The sequence below is a fragment of the Pongo pygmaeus genome, chromosome 20, assembly GCF_028885625.2.
Source record: "Pongo pygmaeus isolate AG05252 chromosome 20, NHGRI_mPonPyg2-v2.0_pri, whole genome shotgun sequence".
NCBI classification, from domain to species: Eukaryota; Metazoa; Chordata; class Mammalia; order Primates; family Hominidae; genus Pongo; species Pongo pygmaeus.
In genome coordinates, this window is record NC_072393.2 from 45048489 (window position 1) to 45060768 (window position 12280).

At 52.5% G+C, this 12280-nt stretch overlaps 1 protein-coding gene across 2 annotated transcripts; it reads left to right on the plus strand.

The window, feature by feature from the left end:
- Positions 1-4366: 4366 nt before the first annotated feature.
- Positions 4367-10309, plus strand: SELENOV (selenoprotein V). Of its 2 annotated transcripts, XM_054462705.2 has the most exons (6): positions 4367-5294; positions 7863-7887; positions 7995-8048; positions 8158-8232; positions 8326-8425; positions 9437-10309. In XM_054462705.2, exons 1-5 carry the CDS (start codon positions 4474-4476, stop codon positions 8401-8403), a joined length of 1053 nt encoding a protein of 350 aa, XP_054318680.2. In that variant the 5' UTR covers positions 4367-4473; the 3' UTR covers positions 8404-8425; positions 9437-10309. The 2 variants fall into 2 exon arrangements, with proteins under 2 accessions (XP_054318680.2, XP_063513835.1); XM_063657765.1 differs by having other exon boundaries at positions 4405-5294; positions 8158-8425.
- Positions 10310-12280: the final 1971 nt, after the last annotated feature.

Sequence of the window (12280 nt, forward strand, 5' to 3'; positions counted from 1 at the left end):
AGCTGGGATTACAGGCATGCGCCACCACACCCAGCTAATTTTGTATTTTTAGTAGGATGGGGTTTCTCCATGTTGGTCAGCCTGGTCTTGAACTCCTGACCTCAGGTGATCCGCCTGCCTCGGTCTCTCAAAGTGCTGGGATTACAGGCGTGAGCTACAAAGCCTGGCCTAGAAGATTCATCTTAAGGCCAGGCATGGTGGCTCATACCTGTAATTCCAGAATTTTGGGAAGTTGAGGCAGGAGACTCGCTTGAGCCCAGGAGTTCGAGACCAGCATGGGCAACATGGCAAAACCCTGTCTCTACAAAAAAAATTGAAAAAATCAGCCAAGTGTGGTGTCATTCACCCGTATCCCAGCTACTTGGGAGGCTGAGCTGGGAGGATTGCTTGAGCCTAGGTGGTTGAGGCTGCAGTGAGCTGTGGTGGTGCCACTGCACTCCACCCTGGGTGGCAGAGTGAGACTCTGTCTCAAAAAAAATAAAAAGGGCTGGTCACGATGGCTCACGCCTGTAATCCCAGCACTTTTGGAGGCCAAGGTGTGTGGATCACCTGAGGTCAAGAGTTTGAGACCAGCATGACCAATATGGTGAAACCCTGTCTCTACTAAAAATACAAAAACTAGCTGGGCATGGTGGCAGGCACCTGTAGTCCCAGTTACTTGGGAGGCTGAGACAGGAGAATCGCTTGAACCTGGGAGGTGGAGGTTGCAGTGAGCCGAGATCATGCCGCTGCACTCCAGCCTGGGTGACAGAGCGAGACTCCATCTCAAAAAAAAAAAAAGAAATACCTGAGGCTTCTGAGGCTTTGTAATTTATAAAGAAAAGAGGTTTATTTTGGCGCATGGCTCTGTAGACTATACAGGAAGCACAGTGCTGGCATCTGCTTCTGCTGAGGCCTCAGGAAGCTTCCAATCATGATACAAGGTGAAGGGGGAGCAAGCATATCACATGGCAAGGGAGGGAGTGAGAGAGGGGTGCCAGGCTCCTTTATTTATTTATTTGATAGAGAGCCTCCCTCTGTTGCTCAGGCTGGAGTGCAGTGGCACAATCTCGGCTCACTGCAACCTCCGCCTCCCAGATTCAAGCGATTCCCGTTTCGGCCCCCAAGTAGCTGGGACTACAGGTGTGCACCACCATACCAGCTAAGCTTTTTTGGTATTTTTAGTAGAGACGGGGTTTCACCACTTTGGCCAGGCTGGTCTCGAACTCCTGACCTCAAGCAATTTGCCTGCCTTGGCTTTCCGAAGTTCTGGGATTATAGAAGTGAGCTACCACGCCCAGTCTCAGGCTCCTTTTTTTTTTTTTTTTTTTTTTCCGGAGACAGAGTCTCGCTCTGTCGCCCAAGCTGGAGTGCAGTGGCGCGATCTCGGCTCACTGCAAGCTCCGCCTCCCGGATTCATGCCATTCTACGTCTCAGGCTCTTTTAAACAACCAGCTCTCGAGGGAACGAGGGAACTCACAGAGCGAGAACTCACTCATTACTGTGGGGAGGGCACCAAGACCTTCATGAGGGTTTCGCTTCCAAACACCTCCCACCAGGCCCACTTCCAACATTGGTGGTCATTTCAACATGAGATTTGGAGGGGAAAAATATCCACACCAAATCAATACCCGTATAAGAAGCCAGACGCTGGGCACAGTGGCTCATGCCTGTAATCTCAACACTTTGGGAGGCTGAGGCGGGTGGATCACTTGAGGCCAGGAATTTGAGACCAGCCTGACCGACATGGCGAAACCAACCCCGTCTCTACAAAAACATACAAAAATTAGCCAGACATAGTGGCGCTCACCTGTAATCCCAGTTACTTGGGTGGTGGAGGCACAAAAATCACTTGACCCCAGGAGGCAGAGGTTGAAGTTAGCCGAGATCGTGCCAATGCACTCCAGCATGGGTGACAGAGCAAGACTCCGTCTCAAAAAAAAAAAAAAAGGCTGGGTGCGGTGGCTCACAGTGGTGGACCACCTGAGGTCAGGAGTTCAAGACCAGCCTGGCCAATGTGCTGAAACCCCGTCTCTACAAAAATACAAAAATTAGCTGGGCATGATGGCAGTGCCTGTAATCCCAGCTACTCAGGAGGCTGAGGTGGGAGAATTGCTTGAACCTGGGAGGTGGAGGTTGCAGTGAGCTGAGATTGTGCCATTGCACTCCAGCCTGGGTGACAGAGCAAGACTCCGTCTCAAAAAAAAAAAAAAGGCAGAGTGCTAGCTGGCTCTGTTCCTGCCATGTGAGCATGCAAGAAGTTGGTGGTCTGCAACTTGCAAGAGGTCCCTCCCTAGAACCCAACCTTCTGGCACCGTGATCACAGACTTCCAATCTCCAGACCTATGAGAAATAAATATTTAAGCCAGTTTATGGTATTTTTTTTAATAGCAGCCTGAGCCAACTAAGAGAGTTGGGTTTTGCTGCAATAACAAATGTCCCTCAAATCTTACTGACTTACACAATCACAGGTTTCTTTTTTGTTCATGGCACACATCCAGGCCACCAGGCTTTTCGTTTCGTTTAAGAGACATAGTCTTGCTCTTGTTCTGTCACCCAGTCTAGAGTGCAGTGGTGTGATCATAGCTCATGGCAGCCTCAATCTTCTGGGCTCAAGTGACTCTCCTGCCTCACCCTCCTGAGTAGCTGGAACTGCGGGTGCATACCACCATACCTAGCTAAGTTTCAAGTTTTTTGTAGAGAGGGGTTCCTGGTATGTTGTCCAGTCTGGTCTTGAACCCCTGGGCTCAAGCAGTCCTCTTGGTTTGGTCTCCAGAAGTGCTGCAATTACAGGCGGGGTTTCACCATGTTGGCCAGGCTGATCTTGAACTCCTGACCTCAGGTGATCCACCACCTTGCTCTCCCAAAGTGTTGGAAGTACCGGCGTGAGCCACTGCTCCTGATCAGGGGCTTTTTTTTTTTTTTTTTAATCAGTCTCTAACACTGGAACACTTTTCTGCTTCGCAAGTAAAACCATCCAGGCTGTTAGACACAGACACCCCTCTCTTGGCTTCCTTCAAATTACTGAAAACAAGTGTCTCCACCCCCCACCGTACCAACCAACCAACCAAAGACTGGCCAGCACATGCTGTAGTCTCAGAACTTTGGGAGGCCAAGGTGGGAAGATTGCTTGAGCCTAGGAGGTTGAGGCTGCAGTGAGCTGTGATTGTACCACTGTGCTCCAGCCTGGGTGACAGAGTGACAGCCTGTCCTCCCAAAAAATAAAAAAATTTTGTAAAAAGTACATGTCTGATGTACTCATAAAAAATAAAAGGAGATCCTTGGTTAATGGCCCTGCCCCTCACTCCAAGGCCGTATTTGCTGTGCTGTCTGGGCTCTAGTCCTGCTGCCTCCAGCTAACTCCTCCTTTACCTGGCTAACTCCTTTGTCTCTTTATTAATGCCATAAACATTTATTGAGCACCTACTGCATGCCAGATCTTATTCTGGGAGCTGGGAATACAGCAGTAAACAAGACGGACAAGGCCCCATCCTTGAGGAGCTCACAGCTTGACATTCTTTCTCAAAGTGGTTAAGCCCCAGGATGCTGGAGCCTGATGGGTTGAGTTTGAATCCCAGCTCTGCCATTTAACTAGCTGTGGGCAAATGTTTAGCACTTAGTACTGTAATAAATGTAAACTCTCAGCCGGGCGCAGTGGCTCACTCATGTAATCCTCCCAGCAGTTTGGGAGGCTGAGGCGGGTGGGTCACTTGAGGCCAGGAGTTCGAGATCAGCCTGGCCAACATAGTGAAACCCCATCTCTACTGAAAACACAAACATTAGCTGGGTGTGGTGGCGGGCACCACAGTGTAATTCCAGCTACTTGGGAGGATGAGGCAGGAGAATCTCTTGAATCCAGAAGGCTGAGGTTGCAGTGAGCTGAGATCACACCACTGCACAACAGCCTGGGCCACAGAGTGACTGTCTCCGTGGTGCTCATCATCATTCTCCAGATGTCAGTTGTCCCCTTTTCTAGGGAGCCGTCTCTGATTGCCGCAGACTGACTGAACCTATTCTGGGATCCCACAGCTCCTGGGCTCCCTCATTCTGGCCTTGAACGCTCTGGGCTGTAGCTCTTTGGTGATGGGTATGTGTCCCCACTGGACAGGGAGCCTGGTGAGGGCAGGGACCAGGGCTTTCCTGATCCCTGCTCTGTCCCCAAATTCACCCAGCAGAGAAGTGTGCACGCAGCAGGCACTCAGTACACATATGCTGAATACCTGAGTGTCACCGACAGCTGCGGAGGCACTGGGGCAATCTGTGTGTTTCTCAGCCTGGCGTCGGGGGTTAAGGGGGCGGGAGTTACTCGGCGAGGTCCGGAGGTCGCGCGCCCTTCGAGCAGTGGAACCCGGGGGCCAGGTGGAACTCGGTGTAACAGAGCCCCCCAGTGGTCCCGCCCAGTCTCAGAACCCGGTGCGGGAGACGCTCTCCCCGCCCAAAGAGGGAAGGCGGGCGGGACTCCCCAACCGGCTTGCCCGGGTCCCCCTGGGCCCCATGAATAACCAGGCGCGGACCCCAGCCCCCTCCTCGGCGCGGACTTCAACCTCAGTCCGGGCTTCTACCCCGACCCGGACACCGACTCCACTCCGGACCCCGACTCCGGTCCGTACTCGGACCCCCATCCGGACCATGACTCCAGTCCTGACTCCGTCTCCAGCCGGGACTCCCCCTCTGGTCCTGACTCCCGCTCCGGCCCAGATCCCCACTCTGGTCCCCACTCCCGCTCTGGCCCGGATCCCCCGTCTGGTTCCGCCTCCAGCTCCAGCCTGGATCCCTACTCCGGTCCCGACTCCCGTTCCCGTCCGGAACCCAACTCCGGTCCCTACTCCGGCTCGGACCCTGACTACTCCAGTCCGGGTCCCAGCCCCAGCCCCAGCCCCACCCCCAGCCCAGGTCCTGGCAGGGATTCGGGCCGCGCTCCCCATCTTGGACTCCTACCTGGCCCCGGCCCTACCTTTGCATCCGCCCCCGGAACCTGCTCCGGAGCTGCCTTTGTCGCCCGAGGAGGACCCTGAGCCGGCGCCGAGCCTGAAGCTCATCCCGTCGGTCTCCAGCGAGGCCGGACCCGCCCCGGGGCCCCTTCCCGCGCGCACCCCGCAGGCCGCGAACTCACCCGGGCCCACCCTGGACTTCACCTTCAGGGCAGACCTGTCGGCCACCGGGCTGGCGGATCCCCCCATTCCCAGTCCTGTCCCCTCGCCCATCCTGGGGACCACCCCGTCGGCCGTCTCCTTACAGAATTCTACGGAAAACTTCGCCTCCTCCAGCGAGAACTTCGCGCTGGACAAAAGGGTCCTGATTCGAGTGACCTACTGGTGAGGACCTCACACATGCCTCTCCCAACCGCCGAGGACAGGGCCGGCGGTGGGGGCTGGGTCTCCGGGGACGTGGAGGTCAGGGTTGAGGTAGGACGAGGGGAGGGATTCAGGTAGAGCCCCAGAGTTCCAGTTCCCAGATTGGAAACCCGCTCTTGTCTCTCATTCTCTTTGGGGCAGGAGAGCTTCAGGTTCAAATCCCTGCTTTGGATCTGAGCTTCATTCATTCATTCATTCGTTTCTGAGTGCCCCGCGGGCCAAGTGCCAGGCCTGTGCTAGGGATGGGGTGCTGAGCAGAGCAGATCGACCTGCTTTGTTCCCCAGCAAGACCAACCCAAAGACACTGCACATGATGGGGGCTCTGGCTTCCCTTCCCAGCCTCTCTCCTGCCCTGGAAGCCTCTCTGGCCCCTTGTCTCTCTCTCTCTCTCTCTCACTTTCTCCTCTTCTGTCTCTGCCCACAGGCGGTCTCTCCCACTCTCTGTCTCCCCACCTCACTCTCTCTCTCTTTTTTGTTTTTGTTTGTGTTTCGGACAGGTCTTGCTTTACTGCCCAGGCTGGAGTGCAATGGTGCAATCACTGCTCACTGCAGCCTCGACCTCCAGGGCTCAAGTGATCCTCCCACCTCAGCCTCCTGAGTAGCTGGGACTAGAGGTGTGCACCACCATGCCTGCCTAATTTTTTTTTTTTTTTGAGACGGAGTTTCACTCTTGTTGCCCAGGCTGGAGTGCAATGGCGCGATCTCTGCTCACTGCAACCTCTGCCTCCCGGGTTCAAGCAATTCTCCTGCCTCAGCCTCCCAAATAGCTGGAACCACAAGCATGTGTCACCATGCCCGGCTAATTTTGTATTTTTTTTTTTTTTAGTAGAGACGGGGTTTCACCATGTTGGCCAGGCTGGTCTTGATCTTCTGACCTCGTGATCCATCCGCCTTGGCCTCACAAAGTGCTGGGATTACAGGCGTGAGCCACCGCCCCAGCCACCGCGCCTGGCCCCTAATTTTTTAATTTTTTGTAGAGACTAGGTCGGGGATGGGGTGCGGGGGCAGTATCACTATGTTGCCCAGGCTGTTCTTCAACTTCTACATTCAAGTAGTCCTCCTGCCTCAGCCTCCCAAAGATCCGGGATTACATGTGTGAGCCACTGTGCCCAGCCTGTGTCTTTCCTTTCCCAGAGTGTTGTGTGTTTCTCCTTCTCCCTATCTCGGTTCCCTCACCTCTGGCCTCTTTCTCTCCATCTTCTCTTTTCTGTCTCTTTCTCTGACTCCATGTATTCATGTATTCATTCCTTCATTCAACAACTACTTCTTCACCACCCACCATGTTCCAGGCCCTATTGGCATCAGAGACACAGCAGTGAACAAGACCGAGATCCCCGTCCTTGTGGCTCCCATGGGCTGGTGTGGAGGGGCAAGCAAAAAAACAGTAATATGACCCGTAGAGAATGATCTCACATGTGAGGAGGTGATCCGTACTGTGAACAAAAGGCATTTTGGGGGGTTGCAGTTTTAGCTGGGGTGGTCAGGAAGGCCTCACTGAGAAGGGGGTATATGAGCGAAGCCCTGAAGGAAGGAGAGAAGTTGTGTGGATGCTGTGGGGAGAGCATTCGGCTGAGGGAACTGCCAGTGCAAAGGCCCTGAGGCAGGGCGTACCTGAGGTGTTGAAAGATGAGCTAGGGGCCGGGCCTGTAATCCCAGCACTTTGGGAGGCCAAGGTGGGTGGATCACTTGAGGCCAGGTGTTCAAGACCAGCCTGGACAACATGGCAACATGGTGAAACCCTGTCTCTATAAAAAATTTCAAAAATTAGCTGGGTGTGATGGTGCACGCCTGTAATCCCAGCTACTTGGGAAGCTGAAGTGGGAGAATTGCTGGAACCCAGGAGGTGGAAGGTTGCAGTGAGCTGAGATCGCACCACTGCTCTCCAGCCTGGGTGACAGAGCAAGACTCTGTCTCAAAAAAAAAAAAAAAAAAAAAGCCTGGCACGGTGGCTCATGCCTGTAATCCCAGCACTTTGGGAGGCCGAGGTGGGTGGATCACGAGGTCAGGAAATCAAAACCATCCTGGCCAACATGGTGAAACCCTGTCTCCACAAAAATATAAAAAATTAGCTGGGCGTGGTGGCGGCTGCCTATAGTCCCAGCTACTCGGGAGGCTGAAGCAGGAGAATGGTGTGAACCTGGGAGGCGGAGCTTGCAGTGAGCCGAGATCTCGCCATTGCACTCCAGCCTGGGCGACAGAGCGAGACTCCATCTCAAAAAAAAAAAAAGAGAGAGAGAAAGAAAGAAAGATGAGCTAGGGGCTTCTGTGGCTGGCTCAGGGTGAATGAGTTGGGGAGAAATGGGAGAAGATGGGGACAGAGAGGTGAGAAGGCAGATCCTGTAGTGGCTTGCAGGCCACGGGAAGGACTGGTTTTTCCCCTGCGTGAGATGGCACTACTTCGGGATTCTGAACAGGGGAGGAACATGATCTAACTCAGGTGTTCATAGGGTGCCCTGAGCTGGGGAAGATACTGATGCCGTGTTTTCCCTGGTGTCTCTCTAACTTTCTCCTCCTGCTGTTGGCCTCCAGTGGCCTCTGAAGCTATAGCCTTCGGGTGAGTAGTTTTGGCTTTGGAGGTAGGGCGAGCCTGAGGCAGGAAGACTGGGAGGAGTCCCTGTTTCCCCTCCCCTGCGACCCCATGACCCCATCTCCTCCCCTCAGTACATTCTACTGAAAAAGAGCCTGGAGCAGCAATTTCCAAATCACCTACTCTTTGTAAGTGTGTGGGGGTCCTGGGGAAGAGGGGGGTGGTCAGGGATCTGAGATCCCCAAGGGGCTTGGAGGGGAGAGCTTAGCCTCCCCTACCCTCACCATTTCCTCCCAGGAGGAGGACAGAGCTGCCCAGGCTACAGGGGAGTTTGAGGTGTTTGTGAACGGGAGACTGGTCCATTCCAAGAAGGTGATTCTGAGTAAGAGTCCGGGACAGGGAGGTGGGGTGGCGCTAAGTTCCTGGGGTTGGGAGACCTGTGTGCTTTCTCTCCTCTGTGCCCAGAGGGGTGATGGCTTTGTGAACGAGTCCACCCTGCAGAAAATCGTGAGTGTTATCGATGAGGAGATCAAGAAAAGGTAGCCGGCAAGGGGTGGAGCTGGAGGTGAGCGTGGAGCTCCCAAGGCTGCGGTGGGAGGGCTGGGGGCCGGGTAGGAGGATGGGGCAGGGTTCTGTCTCGGTCTTGATCCTAGCTCAGCCGGTCCTCACTGTTAGAATCATGACAAGTCACCTACATCCTTTTCTGAGCCTCAGTTTCCTCAACTGTAAGACCCTGGGGTAGGACTGTGTTCAGTGAGTTTGAAAAATAGCAAGGAGGCAGGGCACAATCCTAGCACTTTGGGTGGCTAAAATGGCAGATCACTTGAGCCCAGGAGTTCGAGACCAGCCAGGGCAACATAATGAGACTGTCTCTACAAAAAAAAAGAAAAATAATAATAAATAAATAAATAAATAAATAAATTAGCCAGGCGCAGTGGCTCACGCCTGTAATCCCAGCACTTTGAAAGCCTGAGGTGGGTGGATTGCTTGAGCCTAGGAGTTAGAGGCTGCAGTGAGCTCTGACCGGGCCACTGCACTCTAGCTTGGGCGACAGAGCAAGACCCTGTCTCTACAAGAAAAAAAAAGTACAAGAAAAAAAAAAGTGACGGGCGCGATGGCTCACCCCTGTAATCCCAGCACTTTGGGAGGCCAAGGCGGGCGGATCACGAGGTCAGAAGATCGAGACCATCCTGGCTAACACAGTGAAACCTCGTCTCTACTAAAAATACAAAAAAATTAGCTGGGCGTGGTGGCAGGGGCCTGTAGTCCCAGCTACTCGGAAGGCTGAGGCAGGAGAATGGTGTGAACCTGAGAGGCGGAGCTTGCAGTGAGCTGAGATTGTGCCACTGCACTCCAGTCTGGGCGACAGAGCGAGACTCTGTCTCAAAAAAAAAAAAAAAAAAAAAAAAGGAAAAGAAAAAATAGTGAGGAAACTAGAATGGGCATTGGGCATTGTAGTCCATGGAAAACAGTATAACAGTGCCTGAGGCATGGTAGACCCTATATAAACACTTATTTTTATGGAGCTGTCATTGTTATTGTTATTTTAAATGTTTTTCTTTCTCTCCCATCTTAGGAGTCTCAGCGGGATGATGAGAAGGGCTGAAATGTTGCCAAGTCAGGTCCTTTTCTGATGGTGGCTGGGGCTGGGGTGAGCTCAGGGAGGGGAAGAGGAGAATACATGCAGAGTCTGCCCCCCTGTGTCCAGTCTGACTGTGTCTGCTGTCGCCACACTCACCTCTGAGGTCTGTGGAAGTCACCTGCTGCACTGCTCCCAGCATCTCTGATATTCTGGCCCCAGGGTGGGAGGGAGGGGAGCTTGGAAGGCTAGTCCTGTGGCTCCAGTCCTCTGTCTGGCCTCCACTCCTCTTGCTCCTGAGGGCAGTTTGTTTCTTTTGTGGCTTCCTCGTTTCCCATGCCCTGGTTCTAGATACATTTTGAAAACCTTCCATCTTACTGGCATTTTCTGGAGTTGTGAGGGAAACAGGGATGGCAGTCAGTCTCAAACCCGTGACACTCCAAATTCGATTATGCTCCAGGGCCCACTTTCTAAACCTGTAAGATCTGTGTTCCAGCCTGCACAACATAGTGAGACCCCAACTCTACAAAAAATAAAACATTAGCCAGGTGTGGTGGTGTGTGCCTGTGGTCCCAGATATTTGGGAGGCTGAGGCAGGAGGATGGCTTGAGCTCAGGAGGCTGCAGTAAGCCATGATTATGCCACTATATTGCAGCCTGGGCAACAGAGTGAGACCCTGTTTCAAGAAAAAAAAATAAAAAAAGGAAAAAAACCCATAGGTTTTAGAATGCCAGTGTTGTAGGGAGCGTCTCTGTGACCTGGGGCTGGAGGAGAGGCATTTTCACATTCATTGGACATTTATGGGCTCCGTACTCTGCACGTGGCATGGTGGGGTCAGTGGTCACATGCCAGGAGGTCAAGGGCACAGGCAGGGGGGGCTCAGACTTTACCACTTAGTTGCTGTGTGACCACCAACAAGGGACTCCACCTCTCTGAGCCTCCATTTCCTCCTCCATAAAATGGACGTCATAGCACTATTTAACTTGTGGAATTTTTGTGATAATTACATACTAAATTATGCTTGGGAAAGGATTAGCAGAAGGCTTATCATAGAATTAGTAAGTTTCAGTTAGTAGTAGATTTCAGTTAGGAGTGCTTTTGCCTACAAGTAACAGCAGACTTGACTGCCAATGGCTCACACAGTAGAAAACACAAATTCTGTTTTGTTTGTTTGTTTTTTGAGATGGAGTCTGGCTCTGTCACTCAGGCTGGAGTGCAACAGCCCAATCTTGGCTTACTGCAACCTCTGCCTCCCGGGTTCAAGCGATTCTCCTGCCTCAGCTTCCTGAATAGCTGGGATTACAGGCATGCACCACCACACCCAGCTAATTTTTGTATTTTTAGTAGAGATGGGGTTTTGCCATGTTGGACAGGCTGGTCTCTAACGCCTGACCTTAAGTGATCTGCCCAACTCAGCCTCACTGCTGGGATTACAGGCGTGAGCCACCTCTCCTGGCCTGATCTTTTCAACACCTGACAGGATAATGTGCTAGCCCTATACATACAATGATATGCTGGTGTGAGTAGGAAATAAGTTATCTATCATGCCTGCTAAGACAGAGTGCTGGAGGGTAGGGAAAAGTCCCAAAACATATATGGGGTTTGTCTCAGTGAAATCTGTATGTGTCAAGCGGTATAAAACATGAGAGGATATTTCCTATGTGAAAGATACTTTCCACCCCCTACAGTTAGGGATTTGTTTTTTTTTGAGACAGAGTCTCGCTCTGTCACCCAGGCTGAAGTGTAGTGGCACGATCTCAGTTCACTGCAGCCTTGAACTCCTGGGCTCAAGCAATGCTCCCACGTCAGCCTCCCAAGTAGCTGGGGTTATGGGCACGTGCGACCATGACAGGCTAACGATTTTTTTTTTTTTTTGAGACACAGTCTCACTCTGTCCCCCAGGCTGGAGGGCAGTGGCGCGATCTCAGATCACTGCAACCACTGCCTCCTGAGTTCAAGCCATTCTCCTGCCTCAGCCTCCTGAGTAGCTGGGATTACAGGCGTGCCCCACCATGCTCGGCTGATTTTTGTATTTTTAATAGAGAAGGAGTTTCGCCATGTTGGTCAGGCTGGTTTCGAACTCCTGACCTTGTGATCTGTCTGCCTCGGCCTCCCAAAGTGCTGGGATTTCAGGCGTGAGTCACTGCACCTGGCAGGCTAATGATTTTTGTATTTTTAGTAGAGATGGGGGTCTCCTCATGTTGCCCAGGCTGGTCTTGAACTCCTGGGCTCAAGCAATCCACCTGCCTTGGCTTTCTGAAGTGCTGGGTTACAGACGTGAGCCACCACGCCTGGCCAGGGGTTTGCTTTAATCACACTTTTATGAACTTGGTGACACCACCCTGGTTCAGAACGCCTAACATAACTCATAAAATATTTTTATTTTTTATTTTTTTGAGACAGAGTCTTGCCCTGTCACCCAGGCTGGAATGCAATGGCGCGATCTTGGCTCACTGCAACCTCCGCCTCCCTGGTTCAAGTGATTCTCCTACCTCAGCCTCCAGAGTAGCCAGGATTACAGGCGCCCGCCACCACGCCTGGCTGATTTTTTGTATCTTTGGTAGAGACAGGGTTTCACCATGTTGGCCAGGCTGGTCTCCAACTCCTGATCTCGTGATCCGCCCACCTCAGCCTCCCAAAGTGCTGGGATTACAGGTGTGAGCCACCACGCCCGGCCTAAAATATATATATATATATATTTTTTATGAAGTATTTATTGATGATTCTTGGGTGTTTCTCGGAGAGGGGGATATGGCAGGGTCATAGGATAATAGTGGAGAGAAGGTCAGGAGATAAACACATGAACAAAGGTCTCTGGTTTTCCTAGGCAGAGGTCCCTGC